Here is an 18,364-nt window from a genome sequence, read left to right as displayed (position 1 = left end):
TGCTTCTTGGCATCACGGGAGCGGCGATGTAAAATTAGCGATGATGTCTTTTTTTCTTAAAATTAATTTTTTTCTGTCTTTCTCTCTGTTTTTTTTCAGTGTGGAGCGCTGCGACATCTTTGTCCGTCTTCTTTGTTTTTTTTTTTTTTCTTCACTCCCTTTTTTCTGTCATGTTGCACACACACACACACACATGTGTTGGCAACACCAAAGGGGGCAATCCGTCGCAAAGAAAAAAAAAAAGGGAACAGGAGGGTGTCTAAAGCGAAATAGAGGAGGAGGAGGAAGCGGTAGAGGCAGCCAGCTGCTGTGGCCCACGCACATGCCTTTTAGGCCCAGTTGCATCATCTGCTGCTCAGACTGCGACACAGACGGCCTTTTCACGAGTTGCCAGCACTTCCTTTGCACTCGCTGCACGGCCCGCTACCCCCCAGGGCAGTGTCCACGATGCCGCAAGCCGTGCAAAGCCGTCAAGGCAGGAGCGGCTCTCCCAAAGGAGGTGCAGGAACGCATGGCACGAGATCCCCAACGATTGCTGACATTTGCCACACAAACGCTCGAGTTTCAGCGGCGACAGGAGCAGCAGACCCTGCAGCGTCTTCGAGAAATTGTGACGACCCTCAATCAAAGCAACCGCAGCATGGCCTCTCAGATCAGCGCCGCGAAGACAGAGCGAGAAAATCTTCTCAACAGGATCAAGCGACTGCAGGGTCAAATTTACGCCCAACAGCAGCAACAGCAACAACAGATGACACAGCGCACTGCGGATTCACATATTGCTGGGGATAACAGCGGTGTTAAATACGGCTCTGGCGGGCAGGGGATGTCGTCGCGGGCAATGCCTGTTTTTTTGCAGAACGGCGTGGTGCCAAGCCCAAACAATGCGGCGATTTGTGGTTGGCTGTCATCCCCCGCGATGGGTTCTCGTGCAACGACACCCTTGGGATGGAGCCAATCGAAGCGACCGCGAGACGATGGCCACCACACACCCAACAGCAGCAACAACAACAACAACAATAATAATAATAACCACAACAGCGATGATGTCAGTGGTGCGGGTTCCGGGGAATTGGCGCGGTTTCGTCTGGCAACGCCCGCCATCACGCTGCGCAACGCACTACCTGGCATGCGTGATGCCGCTCCAGTACACCAAATGGACTGCGCTGCTGCCATGTCGGCACCCAAACAACTGAAGAGCCTTTTGAGCCGGGGGCCATGACGGGTGGGGTGTTTGTGATTTTGGCATAGCAGTCATCTCGATGGCTTTCTTCACACAACTCGAGGAGGAGATGAAACGCCTGAGCGACGACTTTATTTCCTGACGGCAAAATTTTTTTTTTTTCTTCTTTCAAACATTTTCTTTTCCTGCTTTTTTTGGTTTTATTTTTAATCAAGTGATTTAATTCAATGTATGCCTATGCTGATCTTTGCTTCTTTTGTTGTGTATCTGTGGTGATAGCATTTTGATGCTTAATTCGATTGCTTTTGCTTTCAATGTTTCTTTTCCTTTTTTTTTTTTTTTGGGTGGGGGCATTCCCTTTTTATTATTTGCTCTGTGAGCCTGTGGGCACTTGCTGGACTCTCACTCTAGTGGGTGTGTTTACGTGTACTTGCGTGGATGCACGCGTGCCCTTGTTTTTTTCATATTTTTCTTACGTTTTTCTTTTTGGCTTTTTGAAGGCTATTGGGCATTGCTTTGGCACACCTTGCCGCTTCTTCGGAGGGAAGAGCCCCCCTGCGTTTTTCCTCCTGGCGTTATCATCCATCCACGGTGGTTGGCTGGAACAGGAGCCGTCGCGATGCAGAACGGGTTCTCACAGAGGGAGGTGCCTTCTTCTGTGATTGACTCGGGAAGAGACTCCCCGTTTCCTTCACAGTTGCCGTTTTCCGCGGCTCAGGTGCCTCTCATTGACAACACTGTGAATGGGGATGATTGGGACAACGATGATAACGATGATAACGATGCTGGTGGATGTAGTAGTAATAGTAGTTTTGTGGACTTAGACCAGATTGCTGTTCAGATGAACGTTAGGGTGGAGGATCTCCTCCGGGCCTTGCAGAATGGGCTGGGCGGCGGCGGCGGCGGCGGCTATACCGCTCCTGAAAACCGTTTACGCTCACAATTTTCTTCTGCCGGTAGCACCAGCCTCAACAGGGGTGATGACAGTAATAATGGCACCCGCAACAACTGCAGCGGCATTGATTTCTTTTCTTACGTCGATCATGACAATGAGAGCAATCATGCCGACAACAGAAGCGGGGGGAATGAAAGTGATATGTTTGGTGTGCTGCGACAGCACCTTTCGAAGGAGGCTCTCAGCAAGACGCAACTGCTGTCGTTTGCCGTAGAGGACTCCAATTTAAGTAGTCAGGAAAGGGAACAACAAATACGGGAGGGGACGGGAACCGAGACTGTGACGGCACCCATTGTGTTTCTCTCGACATCTAGCACTCGCGGCAGCGGCCTTCATTTATCTCCAATTCCATCGACAGAGCCATTAATGCGTGCGAACGCGCCTTCACCGTTGCCATCGCCATCGCCGCAGCCACCGCGTCGAATTCGTTTTGGTAGCCGTGTCGTGACTAGCGTGTGCGTGTACAGTGTCAACAACGAGGTGTACTTTGGACTGCAGTTTCGTCAGCATTGGTCCAGTTGGGCTGCACTCTTGTGTGGGTTTCTTTTGGAGACGGTCTTTGAGGTACATCTTGATTGGTTTGCTAAAGTGGGTAGCGCAACCACCCACGATACCATCCCTATTGCGCATTGGGTATACACCTACCGCTCCCTTTTCTCTGTTGTGTACGGCTTGCTGTGGTTGTTGTGCGGCGCGTGGCGTGATGGCGTGAGAAGCCTCGTTGCTGTCACCGCGGAGCCACTTGGTGTATGCATGAAAAGCCTCGCAGTGACACTTGTATCTTCTTTTTTTTTCTCGCTCGCCGCTGCCTCTATGGTGTTGACAAATGAAATGTCTGGCTCCTCACTTCTATTCACGACAACGGTGATGCACTGCCTGTGGATTCTCTTCTATCGTGTTTCACGGGCACAAATGGTGTTTTTGGTTGAAGTATGTGGATCGATTATGCTCATTGTTGGCAATGTGCTCTGCAACGTTGATGGTATGCGGCTGATGGGGCTCCGCGACACAATATACGGGAATCTACTCATGAGCGGTGGTAGCCTTCTCTTTGCCACCGCTTTTCTGGTTATGGCGTACGGCTTGCAACGGGGTCTTTGTAGTACGACAGGTCTCACTGTCGCGGTAGGGATTGAACTTTTTTTTACTACTTTTATCATGGGCGTTTGCTATGGCTACTCGATGTCTTCTGGTGTAGGGGACAGCCTCATTGCCGGTTTCCAACATGCCAATGCCATGCACTCATGCCTACTAGCGGCAGAGGACCTCTTCTTCAATGTTATGTATCTTTATGCCCTCTATCATTTGGATGTGCTTTCAGTTTCTGCGTGCTTCTCGCTTAAAGTTGCCGTTGTGCCGATCGTAGAGCATTTTCTTGTCTGGAGGGTCGCGGAAAAAGTGCCTCCCGTTGTGCGGGCACGATGGGGCCCGCTGTTGTTTGTTGGCGTCGGTGTGGTGGCGGTGGCTGCCGCCTTCGTCATGTTTTTTGCTTCAGTGCGGCGGCGATTTGTGGCGCGTCGGTTGTTCCACATGCGTGGGCTGCGCAGAGTCCCTGACCCGTACCAAAAGAAGAAACGTGGACGCCACGAAAGACGTCAACGCCTCGTCGCAGCATCATCATCGTGGTGAGGGTATTGAACGGGGGGTCCTCATGTGCCACTTTTTCTTTTTTTTTTTTTTTCTTCTGGATTAGTGCGTTTCCTGTCGTTGTTTGTGACTTCTTTTTTTTTTTGTGAGCTGTTTATTTGCCTGTTACTTCCTGTCATGGCAGGCTCTGCGTGTGTTGTTGTTGTTGTTGTTGTTGTTGCTTTTGACGTACATGGCGAGTGTTTTTCTGCTTTTTTTTCAGTCAGTTTTTGCCTGCCATGCTGGTGACACAGCGGTGGGCTTTTGCGGAGTCTTGCGGGATGGACGCGTTTCAAACGCATGTGTTTGTTTGCGTCGGTTTTTTTTTTTTGTGTGTTTGTTTGGGGCTTTTCTGCACTGCCTTTTTTTTTATTCTGTTTTTTTTTTTTTTTTGCCGCCCCGAAAACACCGCGCTGTGCGTTTGCGCGGCTTCTGGATGCACCGGCATGCGTGGCGCGGACAGATTTGTGGGGCTTTTGATGTGCGCCAACGACATGGCGGATCTCCGGGAGGTGCTGCTGCAGGCCGCGGAGAGTCGTGCATTGGCGCTTGGTCGCTTCTACACGGACTTGCAGCTCACGGAGGAGCAGCTGCGTGGCGTCGAACGGGACTTGCGGCTGGCACGAGTGTCGGAGCAGCAGCGCGTGCAGAGTGCGCTGCGGCGAGCGGAGCTCAATGCCCAACGGCAGGTGCTGCTCGAGGCGGAGCGGCGCGGAGCGTCGTCTTCTGCTGTGAAGGCGGTGGGGGCCTTCGCGCGCGAATTGCGGGCGAGGGCGATGACGGCGCTGCAGCAGCACGCGGAAGCTGTTGACACGCAGGCGAATCGAGTGGGCTTGCCGTCGTTCATTGAGCGCAACAGCAGGAACGAAGCGTTGGACTTGTCGGTTGCCTCCACGACGGATTCCGTGCCGCATGTCGTTCTTAGCGTTGAAGTGGGAGGTGGCCGGGTGGACCGTCTGGCGCTGCGCGACGGGGATGACGTGGATGAAATCGCAGCAGCGTTTGTGCGCCGCCACGGACTGCCGCAGCACACCATTGACGCCCTTGCGAAGCATGCGTTGACGGCACTTGAAGAACGGCGCCGTTGAACTGCAGGCTGTCAGTCCGGCATTATCGTACCGTAACGTGTGTTGCCCTTCTTTTTTTTTTTTTTCTCTGGGGGCATTCTTCGCGCTCCGCTATTATCCGCAGAATGAGTTTTTATGTTTTTTTTTGTGTGCGCGCTTTTTTTTTGGAGGTCTCATGCGTGTTTGTATTGTTTCCTTTTTTTCTCTTTTCCTCGCTACTTGCCTTGGCGCGGCGGCTGAGAGCTCAAGCAAGAAACCGAGCGAATAAATACAGCAAAGAGGACGGTGGTGGAATAAAACTTCTTGTAACACGGGGGATTCACCACTCAAAGTGAAAGTGAAAGAGAAGGGGAAAGGGAAAGAGGGAAGTCGTTATTGTCGCCGTCGTAATTGTGGTGGCAGCTGCGCCGCACTAAACTCCATCCATCGGCTTGCATCCAGCGCACAAATAAACACATACACGCATACACATTGTCTGCGTTGAAACAGGGGATGACGTCCATCCCTGCTACCTCCAAGAAGTACAAAGTTGTCCTGCTCGGAGACAGTGGTGTGGGGAAGTCTTCACTCGTGCAGCGCCTTGCGAAGGATGAGTGGAACGAAAACCAAAACTCAACCGTCGGCGCCTCATTCTTCCGCTACTCCTGCCCCGTAGATGACACCGCCGTGAACTTTGACATTTGGGACACAGCAGGACAGGAGCGGTACAAAAGCCTCGCTTCCATGTATTACCGCGGCGCCGCGGCGGCACTTGTCGTCTACGAGTTGCCGCTGTACGAGACATTTGAACGGGCGAAGTATTGGGTGCGGGAGCTTGCAGCAAATTCACCCGAGACGATTATTACTCTTGTAGGCAACAAGAGCGATCTGGCAAACAGACGCAACGTGAGCGCGGAGGAAGCCACGGCATACGCGAAGGAATTGGACCTGATGTTTATTGAGGCAAGTGCCAAGGACGGTAGCAGAGTGCGTGATATATTCGAGAAGATAGCACGTCGCTTGGTTGCTGCGAACAGCCAGAACACCGTACGGGACGGCGGCGTGATTGGAGCCCGCCAGCCAGGCAAAAAAACGAGGCAATTAGGCTGCTGCTGATAGCGGAAAGAGGTCTTTTCTCTCTTTTTTTCTTTCTCTCTCCCTCTCTCTCTCTATATATATATATATATATTTTAGATTGCTTGTTTTTTCTATCAAAGCGAGGGAGAAGGAGGGGTAGGGGCTCTGCTATCCGTATATTTCTGGTGCTTATGCATCTCGGCGATGTCACTGAGAGGCGGGCTACAGACGCGCTTTTTTTGTTTTTTGTTTCTTTGTGTGTACTCGGGCGTCTGGGCGTGCCGTGCTGCAGCTGCGGTTTTTTTCCCCCCCTCCTTCTAGAGCTCCGTGTGCCATTCTTTTTAAAAACTCTTTCTGTGGGATGTCTTCTCTTTATTCCTTTCTTTCAGTGTAATTGTGGCCGGCAGCTTCATTTTTGGCGGGGGCGCAGAGGTGGTGGTGGCGATGTCGGCAAAGAAAGCGGCGGCGCTTCTTCGCACGGGGGCGGCTCTGTACGAGAGCGGCGATTTGTCGCGTGCGAGGGAAATCGCGGAGGAGGCGCTCCACGCAGCGGAGCCGCACGACGAGGAGTCGTTTGCCGAGGCGCTGCTGCTTTTGTCGAACGTTTATTGCGCCGCGGAGGACTTTTTGGAGGCGGAGCGGCTGGTCGCGACGTGCTGCTGTTTTGTGGAGGAGCACCTTGGCGCGTCGCACGTCGGCGCCGTCACGTCGCGGCTAAACAGGGCGATTATTCTGCTGGAGCGATACCGCCTGCAGGGCGGCACATTGTCGGAGGTGGGGCGGGCGTACGAGCTGCTGCAAGAGGCGGAGCGGCGACTGGAGGATAACGTCGGCGGCGCAGGCCGACTTCTGCTTGCGGAGGTGCTGCACAACAGCGGCGTCTGCTGCGAGCTTGTCGGACGATACACAGACGCCCTCACTGTGTACATGCGTTCTATGCAGATACGTGTGCGCTACAAGGACTCAGCCGGAGTAACAGACATGAAACTCGCCCTTACGATGGAGCACGTGGCAATGTTGTACCGATTGATGGGCGGGCCAAAGCTGCAGGGGGCGCTGCGGCTCATGGAGGTTGTGGCGACAACACGTCGGCGTTACATTGGCCCGAGGCATCCACTTTACGCCTCTGCATTGCTGTCGCAGGGAGTGATTGCGGCGGAATTGGGCCACCAGCGGCGCGCTGCGGCGTTGCTGCGAAATGCGTTGCAGATACGCACGCGGTTGTACGGCGCGGACGACCCGCAGACACGTTTTGTGGCTCATCTGCTTGGAGAGACGGCATAGTGCATCCATCATCATAGACTCGGCATTTTCAAGCTACTTGCACAACCTTTCATACATACACAAATACATCTGGGTTGCAGAGAACAAGAAAGGGGGAGGGGACATGTTCACGCATGCAATGCAGCGCAGTTTTGCCTTCATGAGCCTCTAGGCACCGTTTTTTTTTTTTTTTTTTTATGTCCGTCATCTTTTTTACTCTTCTTACTTTCCAGAGAAACTTTTTTTTTTTTGTTTCTTTCTGTGCATGCATGGATACATGTATGTGTTTCTGGTGTCAAAAGGGATGTATATCATGTTTATATTGTTGTCTTCACTGCTAATACAGCCGTTGGCACCAACATTTTTTTTTATCCTTTTTTTGTTTTTCTGTGCTTTTACCTTCCCGTGTATTTGCTGACGGAAAGGTCCGCTTTTTTTTTGGGGTGGAGGTGGGGGGAGGGGCGATTTCTTCTTGTTCCCTTGTTACCATGACAATGTGTGAGGGGCAAAAGTGCCGCCTCGACGTGTCTACGTGGGACTCGTCCCCGGCGAGGCAAAGCGGCCCGTGCGCGAATGTCTTTGGTGTTGTTGTGGGCGAGCGACGGCATATGGACGACCCCGGCCGGGTGCTGTACTACTTTCACACGCTGCGCGTTGAGCGCCCTGTTAGTAGTGTAGCAACGGAGCGGAGTGGTGGGCTCGTGCATCCGCGCCGTGAGAGAAGAGAAGAGCTTTCTGTAGGCACACACGCCCTCAACTCCGCTGGGGGATTTAAATACACCTTTGACGGCTGGTACGACGAGATATTTTTGTATAAAATCGACGAGAAGGCGTTGGTGCCGGTGCAGCGGGAGTGGCGCACGGCGATGGAACAAGACACCTCCCCATGTGAGGTGCTGTATCTCTGCTACGCGACACGGCCGTGGTTTCAGAGCCCATTTGCTTCGCTGCAGTACATGCAGATGCCAGAGCGCCAACTGTGCTACTCCGTCTCGGTGTGTCACCGCTGCATGTCGCCCTTTGTCTCCCAGCGACACCTACATGAACATCTTGTCGGTGGCTACTGCCGATTTCGCCGCCCACCCGGCATTCTTCTCTACGACGACAAGGACTGCGGCCGGCGTGTCTATTACGTCGACGGAGCCAAACATCTGCACTACGGTCGCTGCTTGTCGCTTCTCGGCAAGGCGTTCATCGAGAGCAAGCAGCTGGGGAGCGATGTGGACATTTACGAATTTTTCGTTGTCACCGCACCGCGGGCGTCGTTGCCGTATGTTCTTGGAGAGATGGAGGAAACGACTTTTCGGCGTGAGGCGGCCAGCTTTGACGCGGCGCATTGGGACGGCGACGTCGTTGTTGGTTACTTCAGCCGCATCAAACACCGCCCGGACCACTGCCTTTCCTGCATACTCACACTGCCGATGTTTCAGCAGAAGGGCGTCGCCGTCTTCATGTTGGATGTCGCGTATGCTCTGACGGAAATGCGTCAGCGACTGTGTGGGTGTGAGGCGGCGTGCGGCAGGCGCGGTGGGGCGATATCGCGTCCCTTCTCGCCCCACGGACAGGCGCTGCTGCTTTCTTACTGGCGGCGACGTGTGACGGAGGCTCTGATGCAAAGTGCCGCGTCCCCGTCTATTGACACTGAGGCCACGGCAACAAGTGCAGCGGAGGACGACGACAATGTGGCCTCCACGGTGCCCTTCAGCGTCGTCCATGAGAAGGTCCTGTTGGGTGGCCACTACATACACGAGGATGACCTGCGCTTCTTCTTATTCCATGACGAGCGCTGTTTTTACGCGCGCAAGACGCCTGCGATTGCGGTCCCAGCGACCTGCCCAAAGCGTCGGACAGCGGCGAATGAGAGTACCGACAACAATAATAATAATATCAACAATAACGTTAGCAGCAGCAGCGGCAGCAACCATTATTACAACAGCGGTATCGACATTGCTGGTGGGTCGTTGGGCTTCGTGCCGCCACCGGCGGAGTTTATTGGTTCGGTGCTCTTGTTTAAGCGCGACGTGTTGCAGCGGGAGCATCAGCCTGGCAGCTTCAACCAGCAGTTTTGGTGCCGCGGTTCTGACGGCTGCCACCCGTACAGCATCGCACTTTTTCACTACTGAAGTCATTGGGTAAACATTTTTTTTTCCCCGGTGTCTTCCTCTTCCTGTTTGTGTTTTTCTTTTTTTTTTCCCTTTTTTTAAATTTTTTCTGCATTTTTGGTGGTGCATGCCTCTTCACTTAGCGTGTCAGCTGAGTTTTTGTTTCTTCTGTTCCCATATATATATTTTTTTTTCTCCGCAGTGGGGCGTGGCCTTCAAGCAACAAACCAACACACACACATACAGACACACACACACACACGCTCAGTGGGTGTCAAGGAAGCGAAGTAAACTCTCTTTCTCTTTCCCTCTCTTTTTTTCTCGCAAAGCACACCGCGAAGTACTGAAAGAACAAAAGGAAAACCACAAAAGGTCGTAAATACAAGAACACAATGGCGGAGGAAGAAAACACGCTTAGCCTCTTTCTTGAAGCTTGCCGCAAGGAGGGTGTGAAGCAGCCAAACACAATATTAATGGATTTCTTCCGCAGTAACCCGTCGCCCAGCCAGATTGAGGAGATTGACCTCAGCCACAATTACGTTGGCAACCGCGGCATCCTTGCCGTGCTGGATCTCATTGAGAAACTGCCGTCGTTCCGCTTCCTGAACTGTTCGAACCAGAAGCTGTACAACACAGACCTCAGCGAGGACAGCGTTAGGGGGAACGCCACGGTGGACCGCATTGTGGAGGTGTTCAAGGTGCACCCCACTGCCAACGCCCTTGACATCAGCAACAACCCCATCTCCAACTACGCAGGCCGGAAGTTGCTTGTGCTCGCTCAGGTGAACCGCCGCATCTGCCGCGTGGAGCTGAGCGAGACCCGTGTGGATTTTGATCTACGCAAGCGCATCACGCAGCAGTGCGAAAAGAACACCATCGCCCTCTGGGAGGCGCAGGCGTCTGAAGGGGCGGAAGAAGAAAGGGGTTTTGGAGAGGGCCCCGTCTGGGTGCCGAAACAGGCCCCTGCGGATCTCACAACGATTGGGGGTGGCAGAAACCGCCGCCGCACCGTGCGCAGCGAGGGCATTGACCCGGAGAAGGCCAAATTGTACCAGGCACCGTACTTTGAGAAGAGCGAGGATGAGATGAACCTCATCACGAAGCTCCTCACCCACAATGTCCTTTTCTCCTTTCTTAACACGAAGGACATCAAGGTGGTGGCTGGGGCCATGCAGCGCGCAACCTTCAAGCACGATGACTGCATCATGGAGGCGGGGCAAACGACGTGCAACAAACTTTACATTATTCAGTCCGGCCATGCTGACATCATAAAGGAGGGGCAGAAGGTCTACCTGAAGACGGAGGGAACGGCGGTAGGCGAGCTCGAACTGATGTACGATACTCCTGTTGTTGCCACCGTGAAGGTTTGCACAGATGAACTCATCGCGTGGGTGCTTGACCGTGACACGTACCGCAACCTGGTGATGGGCACTGCCATTCGCCGCCGTGAAACTTACATTCAGTTCCTTGCAAATGTACCGTTCCTTGGTGGACTTGACAGTTACGAGAAGCTGCAGCTTGCGGACGCATTAAGCAGCGAAGAGTTTTCTCCCGGTGAATACATTATTCACTACGGTGAGGAGGGGGAGTGGCTGTACATCATCATGGAGGGCACCGTGGAGGTGATCGGTCGCGACGCGGACGGGGAGCCGACTAAAGTATGTGAATTCACGCAGGGCGATCACATTGGCGAGTTGGAGTTCCTCAACAACCACCGCACTGTCGCCGACGTTGTCGCCACGACGCATGTCATCACGGCGAAGTTAAACCGCCGCCACTTTGAGATGTGCCTTGGACCCGTCATTGACGTCCTAAAGCGCTGCGCAGATGACCCCAAGTACGAGTACTACCAGAATGTTCTCAAGACAGGCGCAGCGCAGCCATCGTACGTGGATGATGTATAACTGGACAGCAGCGGAGCGTTCCATTTGCTGTTGCCATGCCCAATCTCTCACCGTCACCATCCATAATTCGCTTTTGAACGGCCTACTCACACAAAACCCAGGCGAGAGCACGTGTGACGAGGAGAGAAGAAAGAAGAAGACAAGACAAAACAAAAACAAAAACAAAAAAAAAAAAAGAAAAGAAAAGAGGATTTTTATGTGTGAAGAATAAAAGGAAAAGGAAAAGGAAAAGACAAAAAGCGACAAGAAGAAATGACGAGGAAAGAGAAGAAAAAGAAAAGGTGTGGACGAAAAAGTTCCACCGGAAGCTGTGCGATTTCTTAGGGACGGAGAGCGAGGGAGAGTGCGTGTATGTATGTATATGTATATATATGTGTGTGTATATATTTGTGTGTGTGTGTGTGATTGTTGGAGGTGGTTAAAAATTGTATGCATGCATTATTTTGCTTTTATGGAACGCTGTATATTCATGTGTTCTTCCTTCTGCCCTTCTCTTCTTTCTCCTCCTCTCAGTCCCTCTGCCTCTTTGTTTCTTTGGTGTGCATGTGTGTGTTTTTTTTTTTTTTTTTTTGGGGTGTTTGCCACGTATAATATTTATTTACGCATGTAATGAATATTCCCGTTTATATGTTTACATGCATATATATATATATGTTGATTTATGTATTTTTATATATGTATGTTTCTGTGTGGCGGCAGAAAAGAGTCTACGGCATGTAAAATGAGGAAAACACACAAAAAAGAAGAAAACAACAAAACAAAACAAAACAAATACTGAAAGAATAACCCCCGGAGGCAAACGGCAGTACGGGAAGCAAGAAAGAAAAAAAAAAACAAGTTAAAATTGAAAGAGCGGTGATTTTGTTTAGCGCCGCAGCCGCATGCACACACATCAGCCATTTGAGGGAGTCACGCAGAGAAGTGACCAAAACAAAAAACAAAGAAACAAAACGGTGAAAATATGTTGAGAGGAACCTCAGAAGGAAACAAACAAACAATCAAACAAAAGGTGTTGAGGGGGGAATTTTACATGCTTTTTTTTTTTTTGTGTGTGTGTATGTGTGAGTTTTTTTTTTTTTGTCTTTTTGGTGGTGGTGCTGCTGTCGCTGTCAACTCCCTTCTGCGGAGGGGGAGGGGGCACGCGTCGGTGCGAGGGAGGAGGAAGAGGGAAGGAGGAGGCAGACGAGTGTGGGGAGGAGGCCCAGGCAATGATGTGGAATAGAATAGTAATAATAATAATAATAATAAAAGAAGAAGAGGACATGTACATCCGATGCATGTATGTATATATACGTATCTGTGCGCAGTGGGTGGGGAGGGGAGGGAGCGCAGCTTATACCCGCCAAGACGTGTCGAGTGGCCTTCTTTTTTTTTTTTTGTTTCCCTAATGAAATATGTGCGCGTGACTTGTGTGTGTTTTTATGTATGTGTTGCCGGCAGTGCCGTATTTTGTCAATATATCCATGCATGCAAACTTGAGTATGCATTGTGGCGTTTGGAAAGGAATGAGAAGGTCCATTGAGGAGGGAGCAGTCATTATTTTGACGTATAAATAAAAATATATATTTTATATGTATATTTATATGCGTTTGTCTTTTTATCTGCTTCTCTTTCTGTCTACAATTCTTTTTAAATGCATTTGGCTTGTGTTATGCCTTTTTATCCACGATATCCGTGTCTTATGGCCTGTGGTGCCGAAGCACAGGAATTGGGTTGTGGGGCACCATACGCGCATACATGACACAAACGTAAAGGTTTGGGCTTCCACGGAAACAGTACAATATTTGGGAAAATAAGCCGAGGCTCAGACGGAGCGCGGGAGAGAAGAGACAACTGCGGTTTTGTATACGTTTATGTACAGCCCGGAGGACAAACCAGCACCGCCGTCAATGATAGGAAGTAGAAAGAGATAGGGTGGGAGCAAAAGGGGATATGCTATATACATGTGGATGTGCGTTGTGTCCAGAGGTGTCGTTATGCTTTATTATTATTATTATTATTATTGTTATTTTGCTTTAGGGAAAAGAACGAAGAAGGAAAAGGAAGTGGAAGACGCTCCATAAACTCCAAAAGTTGTTTTTGTATGGAATGTTTGCTTGACAGGCCGCAGCTTTTTTTCTTTTTTTTTTTGCTTGTTTGGGTGATGGGGTTGGAGAAAAGGAAGTTATGCAGGCGCAGTTGTATGTGAATGGTCGCGCCGGGCTGTTGTCTCCCGCTGGCATTCGGACATACCGACAGATGGGGGTGGTGGTGGCGCGGGGCCTGCTTTCGGACGATCTTGTCGCCACGCTCGCACGTGTTTGCCGCGATGTTGTGCAGACCCGTGGGGCCCGCGTGTTCCCTGGCATCGATGATGAGCACAACGGCCGCATAGAGTTTGACGCACGCATGAAACCAAAACCGACGGCCAATTTGGGTGCGCAGACTCCGCCGCCGGAAATACAGGAGCAGTTGCGTCGTCAGGACGAGGCGCAGGCTTTGGAGCGGCGATACCGCAAAGTGTTGCTGAAGTGCCGTAACACGCGAGAGGTGGATCGTGTGTATGCCAAGCTGGCGGCGGTGCGTGAGAGGTACATGAAGTTTAAGTACGTGAAGAACTGTGTGGCAGATGAGGAGGAGCGCAGCGGGAGGATGAGTGATGAGCGCATTCAGGAATTGGGCAGCAAGCACACATACGAGGATGTGAAGAAAAGTTTTGAGAGGTACAGAGACAGCGGGAAGATGGAGATGGAGGTGCGGCACGAGTACCACCTCGACCGGGCTCTGGAACACCTGCAGAATTGGTCCAAGTGCTGGTGCCGCGTGTGGCCGGACTCGTTGGAGCTGCGGCGTCTTCTGCTGCCGGGGGGCGGGGCGTTGGGCGCCGTCGTTGGCGAGGCCGCCGCGGCGTTGACGGGAGAAATTGTCATTCGCCTTTTCGACGACGCTGTGCACGACTACCACCCTTTTTTGAACAGCACGCCGTTTCACTTCGTCGGCAACTCAACGAACTTTCGGAGTTTGAGCAGCATGACGGTCTCTGTGGGTTTGGCCCCGCGGGCGACGCCGATGCTCGTCATCCCCGGCTCTCATCACGTCATGCGGGAGTTCACTCATGACGGCAGTGACTTTAGCCACTATCACGCCGGCGGTGTTTTTGATATGGGACGGGCGATACGCAAGATTGAACCGCTGCGGACGTTGCCGGTGGTGCAGCTGGAGCCACTGGAACCCGGCAGCGTTATGTTCATGAACCACTACACCATAAGCGCGGTGCAGGCAACGATGTGCGGTGTGGCCGCTGATTACATTCCGCCATCGGCCCGCACAGTCAATTGCCCGTATCAGTACTCCATGAACCTCATGCCGGATCATTGCGTATTTGATGGCCTGCGGAACTCATGGGCGTCGCGGGACTCACACGGCCCGTTGCACGGATATGAGCCCGGGCAGCCGCTTGATGATGACGCCGTATTTCCCGTAATTCATAGGGCCCTTGACGTGGAATGAGCGCATAAAAGGAGAAGAAGAAGAAGCGGGGAGTTTTGTGTGTTTTTATGTGCCTCTAAGGTCGAGGAGGAAAATGGCAGCGACATAATGGAAGAAGATGATTTTGCGTCTTCGAGCGGGCACATGTCTTTTTATTTCTTGTTGTTGTCTATGTTACTGCTTTTTTTTTCTTTTTTTTTCTCTCTCTGACTGACACGTGAGCGACGGGCCGCACCTACATAGAGAACGTGTCTGATTGCGTGTATTTGTGGAGGGACGAAGAGGAGTGGGGATGAGCGTGGAGGCCTTGACCTGTGTCGAGAACGCCTTGCTGCTTGAGCAACAGGGGAAGCTGCGGGAGGCGGAGGAGTGGTTCACGCTGGCGATTCACAGGCTCCGCGGGGCGCTGCAGGACAAATCCCTCGGCAACTCACAGTCGCTGGTGCTCACAGAACACTTGCATGACGCCGCACGTCGTCTCCAGCAGATACGCAGCGTCATGCGCGCCGAGGAGGAACGACAGCGGCAGCGCCAGCAGGAACAGCCGAAGCCAGGGCCGCAGGACTCGAGAAGGCAAATGCCATCCACACCGCCACCCGTAAGAGAGCAGAAGCGAGCAGAGGTGGTGCCTGCCGTTCGTCCACCATCCGTTCCTGTACATGCAGCGACGCCGAAAAGACAACAACAACAACGGCAGCAACAGCAGCAACGGCGGTCGGACTACTCATTAGCGTGGGCTTCTCCCTCGCGTGCTTCGGATACCGTCAAGAAGGCCATAGACATCGCCACAACATTGTTGCAGCAGAAAAAGTACAAGCAGTCGGTGGATGTCTTGCAGCATGCGTATGATGTAGGGAATAAGGAGCGCAACAAGCCCGGTAACTTTCACCGCATTGAGGAATATCTTGTTCTTTTGCGGCGTGAGTACTACAACCACTTCAAACCACGATTCCTGCAAGACAACCCGGTGCTCCCAGCGGAGATGGATGTTTTGCGGAGGTCGGGAATCACCAATACGATTCAACTGCCCATGTGGGATGATGTACAGGAGGGGTACGCCAGGGAAAATGTCTTTATGCCATGTGAGGGCCACTGGGAGGATCCATTTACGCCCCGCCTATCAACATCGCAGCGGGCAGAAGGGGCAAAATATCTTCGAATTGGCGAAATCAAGCCGAATGCCGATCTTTGCATAATTCGCTCTGCTGATCCATTGAATGTGAAGCAAACTGTTGTGGGGGACTGCTCGATGGTATGCAGTCTCATCATCTGCGCCTCCTATCAACAACGGTTTCCAAAAGGGAAGATCATTAGTAACGTCATTTATCCTCAGGACAACAATGGTGATCCCATTGTTAACCCCAAAGGAAAGTACTGTGTCAAGATGCTCATCAATGGCATGACCCGCCTTATTGCCATTGATGACCGTTTTCCCGCAGCCCCGCGTACGGGGAGGTTACTCTGTACATACAGCAAGGACGAGACAGAGTTATGGGTGTCTATCATGGAGAAGGCGTTTGTTAAGCTCTGCGGTGGGAGCTACGAATTTCCGGGGAGTAGTAGCAGCAGCGATCTTTACAAGCTCTCCGGGTGGCTTCCTGACAGTGTTTCGTTTGAGTCCAAAGAATTTGACCCTGAACTTCAATGGAAGAGGCTCTACACACGACATGTGAATGGATCTGTTCTTATAACGGCGAGTACAGGGACATTGTCAGAGGAGGAGGAGAAGAGGTTGAAACTTGCCGCCTCTCACGCATATGCAGTCCTGATGATACGAGAGGTGGATGGGGAACGTCTCCTACAGCTCAAAAATCCATGGAGTCGCCAGTCTTGGTCTGGAATGTACTCTGTTGATGACAGGAGAGAGAAGTCCAGGGCTCTTCTGGCACAGTTGCAGTACACGGAGGCTTTGGCCGATCAAGGCGTATTTTGGATCACATGGAAGGACCTTTGTGCCCATTTTTCACGGTGTTCTCTCAGCTGGAACCCTTACATGCTCTATAAGATGCCAGACGGCATGTCGCAAAGGCCAACACGATTGTCGTGCCATAGACGCTTCCCATACACGATGAGCACAGGACAGGTGCCGCAGTTTCACATTGGGGTCATCAACGCGCCAAGGCCATCCCGCATGCATCTTGTCTTTGCGCGTCACACCAGCAACGTGGAATCGTTTGGAGTGCAGTTTGTAAAGGATGATCCAAAAGTACCGTATGTGGCGGTAAAAGTTTATGACGTGACGCAATTTCCTTCCATCGCACAGCACCTTGGCGCGTCCTGCAGCTTTGAGACGTGTTACTGCCGTCGTCTTGCGCATGGAACGGAGCTGGAGGCGGGATTTACACCGCTTCATGACGTCTCCTACAAGAACATGGCCGAGCACACATTAAGTTTTAATTGCCCCGCTGGGACAAGCAATTTGCTTGTTGCTCTTAGCCGTATAGAGTCCACAGTGAAGGAGGAATTTAGCTTTTCGCTCACACTGCATACAGAGTGGCCTCAAATAAAATTGAATGGGGAGAAACGATCCCCTTCGGGTGTTTACATGCACTTCATTCCGCAGAGCCAACTCAAGCACTGCACCGTCCGACAAGGAAAATGGGAGAAGGGGGTAAGTTGCGGTGGCAGAACGAGCTTGCAGACGTTTGCGTATAATCCCCAGTACCTTCTAACACTCTCCAAACCATCAATGCTTTCGGTGCGGCTGAACGTTCCGGAGTGTGAAGTGTCGGCGCAGGTGCATCTTGTACGGAAGGAACAGAATCCGGCACGTGAGCAGGTAAAATGGTCGTCCAGGGTCAGTGCCCTCAATGAGGAGTGTGTGTTTTTTTTGCATGCACCGTTGTACGCCCACGGAGGTGTGGTGGTGGACACAAGCCTCTGGAGGTGTGTCACTTTCGACCCTAGGCAACTTCTTGGCGAGAGACGGAAGGAGAAAGAAAAGGCAGTGGCCGAGCCGCCTTCGCCTTTACCCGCGGGTGAATACACCATTGTGCCGGCGTTGTGGGATAAGGGCGTGCCTGCGGTATTTGAGCTCGTCGTGGAAACGACAGAACCGCATGAGTTGCGTGAGATACCTCCGGAGGGGGTCGGCTTTGTGGAGACGACGCTGCAGGGGAATCTGATAGGCGGTGCCACGGCCGGACTGTCCATGTTGCTGCTGCCGCGGACCGATGCTTACTTTTCCAGCAACTGCAAGGCCTGCCTTGTGGCCACGAATCCATGCGTGCTGACGGCACGGTTGTTGCTTTTGCTTGCCGACGACACGAAGAATGACGTTTCTACCAATCTGTCTCTTTTCCGCTCGAAGGATGCTGCAACGATGGAGCGCATCGCATCATCTGGCCCGTACGAATTGTGCGGAGTGGCGTTGCCGCCAGTTAAACTGGATGCCAACGTGACATATGTCCTGGTTATGTCGTCTGCCAAACCATCCCACGCAAAGTACGCGCTGCGATTGTATTCCAGCACGGCTATCAGGGCCTGGTTGCAGTGATTTTGTGGAGGATGCTTCTTTTTTCCCTGCTGCTTTGCTAAAGGCCTTTGCTTTCAGTCTTTTTATCTTTTTACTTTTCTTTGTGGCGTTGTTTTTTGCTTTTTATTGATTGTTTTGCATTCTTTGGTCGTGCCGTTTTATTTTTTTTCTTTTTTTTTCTCTCTCTGCTCTTTTCTGTGCTATTAGCAGCCACCACCACCACTGCTGCTGCTGCTGCCGGGATTGTTTATAGCTTTTTGGGGTGGAC

General features: G+C 51.9%; 9 protein-coding genes across 9 annotated transcripts, besides 30 other annotated features; all 9 read left to right on the top strand.

The window, feature by feature from the left end:
* Nucleotides 1–1,463: part of a sequence feature (areas merged during assembly that could not be assigned to a particular haplotype. This can correspond to areas where the two haplotypes were merged or to regions with more than two copies in the genome that were merged during assembly.) that runs on past the window's edge.
* On the top strand, nt 323–1,219 carry Tc00.1047053506227.205 (hypothetical protein, conserved; the record flags this gene model as incomplete). Its single annotated transcript, XM_812377.1, has 1 exon — nt 323–1,219. The coding sequence occupies one exon, from the start codon at nt 323–325 to the stop codon at nt 1,217–1,219; it is 897 nt and encodes a 298-aa protein (XP_817470.1).
* Nucleotides 991–1,037: a microsatellite.
* Nucleotides 1,464–2,852: a sequence feature (areas merged during assembly that could not be assigned to a particular haplotype. This can correspond to areas where the two haplotypes were merged or to regions with more than two copies in the genome that were merged during assembly.).
* Tc00.1047053506227.200 (uncharacterized protein) lies at nt 1,800–3,764 on the top strand (the record flags this gene model as incomplete). Its single annotated transcript, XM_812371.1, has 1 exon — nt 1,800–3,764. The coding sequence occupies one exon, from the start codon at nt 1,800–1,802 to the stop codon at nt 3,762–3,764; it is 1,965 nt and encodes a 654-aa protein (XP_817464.1).
* Nucleotides 2,070–2,090: a microsatellite.
* Nucleotides 2,853–4,585: a sequence feature (areas merged during assembly that could not be assigned to a particular haplotype. This can correspond to areas where the two haplotypes were merged or to regions with more than two copies in the genome that were merged during assembly.).
* Nucleotides 3,917–3,942: a microsatellite.
* On the top strand, nt 4,001–4,849 carry Tc00.1047053506227.190 (uncharacterized protein; the record flags this gene model as incomplete). The annotated part of the gene is made up of 1 exon (XM_812370.1): nt 4,001–4,849. One exon carries the CDS (start codon nt 4,001–4,003, stop codon nt 4,847–4,849), a length of 849 nt encoding a protein of 282 aa, XP_817463.1.
* Nucleotides 4,124–4,154: a microsatellite.
* Nucleotides 4,586–6,348: a sequence feature (areas merged during assembly that could not be assigned to a particular haplotype. This can correspond to areas where the two haplotypes were merged or to regions with more than two copies in the genome that were merged during assembly.).
* Nucleotides 5,321–5,923, top strand: Tc00.1047053506227.180 (small Rab GTP binding protein, putative; the record flags this gene model as incomplete). Its single annotated transcript, XM_812369.1, has 1 exon — nt 5,321–5,923. One exon carries the CDS (start codon nt 5,321–5,323, stop codon nt 5,921–5,923), a length of 603 nt encoding a protein of 200 aa, XP_817462.1.
* Nucleotides 5,942–5,978: a microsatellite.
* Nucleotides 5,979–6,000: a sequence feature (AT_rich).
* Nucleotides 6,329–7,168, top strand: Tc00.1047053506227.170 (hypothetical protein, conserved; the record flags this gene model as incomplete). Its single annotated transcript, XM_812368.1, has 1 exon — nt 6,329–7,168. The coding sequence occupies one exon, from the start codon at nt 6,329–6,331 to the stop codon at nt 7,166–7,168; it is 840 nt and encodes a 279-aa protein (XP_817461.1).
* Nucleotides 6,349–11,274: a sequence feature (areas merged during assembly that could not be assigned to a particular haplotype. This can correspond to areas where the two haplotypes were merged or to regions with more than two copies in the genome that were merged during assembly.).
* Nucleotides 7,326–7,408: a sequence feature (A-rich).
* On the top strand, nt 7,636–9,270 carry Tc00.1047053506227.160 (MOZ/SAS family acetyltransferase, putative; the record flags this gene model as incomplete). The annotated part of the gene is made up of 1 exon (XM_812367.1): nt 7,636–9,270. The coding sequence occupies one exon, from the start codon at nt 7,636–7,638 to the stop codon at nt 9,268–9,270; it is 1,635 nt and encodes a 544-aa protein (XP_817460.1).
* Nucleotides 9,287–9,368: a sequence feature (A-rich).
* Nucleotides 9,480–9,511: a microsatellite.
* Nucleotides 9,642–11,153, top strand: Tc00.1047053506227.150 (protein kinase A regulatory subunit, putative; the record flags this gene model as incomplete). The annotated part of the gene is made up of 1 exon (XM_812366.1): nt 9,642–11,153. One exon carries the CDS (start codon nt 9,642–9,644, stop codon nt 11,151–11,153), a length of 1,512 nt encoding a protein of 503 aa, XP_817459.1.
* Nucleotides 11,275–11,976: a sequence feature (areas merged during assembly that could not be assigned to a particular haplotype. This can correspond to areas where the two haplotypes were merged or to regions with more than two copies in the genome that were merged during assembly.).
* Nucleotides 11,280–11,339: a sequence feature (T-rich).
* Nucleotides 11,357–11,434: a sequence feature (T-rich).
* Nucleotides 11,497–11,557: a microsatellite.
* Nucleotides 11,778–11,844: a microsatellite.
* Nucleotides 11,905–11,925: a microsatellite.
* Nucleotides 11,977–15,489: a sequence feature (areas merged during assembly that could not be assigned to a particular haplotype. This can correspond to areas where the two haplotypes were merged or to regions with more than two copies in the genome that were merged during assembly.).
* Nucleotides 12,278–12,353: a sequence feature (C-rich).
* Nucleotides 12,376–12,401: a microsatellite.
* Nucleotides 12,701–12,738: a sequence feature (AT_rich).
* Nucleotides 13,135–13,163: a microsatellite.
* On the top strand, nt 13,320–14,642 carry Tc00.1047053506227.140 (hypothetical protein, conserved; the record flags this gene model as incomplete). Its single annotated transcript, XM_812365.1, has 1 exon — nt 13,320–14,642. The coding sequence occupies one exon, from the start codon at nt 13,320–13,322 to the stop codon at nt 14,640–14,642; it is 1,323 nt and encodes a 440-aa protein (XP_817458.1).
* On the top strand, nt 14,914–18,117 carry Tc00.1047053506227.130 (calpain-like cysteine peptidase, putative; the record flags this gene model as incomplete). Its single annotated transcript, XM_812364.1, has 1 exon — nt 14,914–18,117. The coding sequence occupies one exon, from the start codon at nt 14,914–14,916 to the stop codon at nt 18,115–18,117; it is 3,204 nt and encodes a 1,067-aa protein (XP_817457.1).
* Nucleotides 15,300–15,331: a microsatellite.
* Nucleotides 15,490–15,969: a sequence feature (haploid, Esmeraldo-like haplotype).
* Nucleotides 15,970–16,995: a sequence feature (haploid, non-Esmeraldo-like haplotype).
* Nucleotides 16,996–18,364: part of a sequence feature (heterozygous, Esmeraldo-like haplotype) that runs on past the window's edge.
* Nucleotides 18,175–18,293: a sequence feature (A-rich).

This window comes from Trypanosoma cruzi, genomic scaffold, assembly GCF_000209065.1.
Source record: "Trypanosoma cruzi strain CL Brener 1047053516357 genomic scaffold, whole genome shotgun sequence".
In the NCBI taxonomy this organism is placed as follows: Eukaryota; Euglenozoa; class Kinetoplastea; order Trypanosomatida; family Trypanosomatidae; genus Trypanosoma; species Trypanosoma cruzi.
Note: the sequence above shows the minus strand (reverse complement) of the source record. Positions and strands in the feature narration are given on the sequence as shown.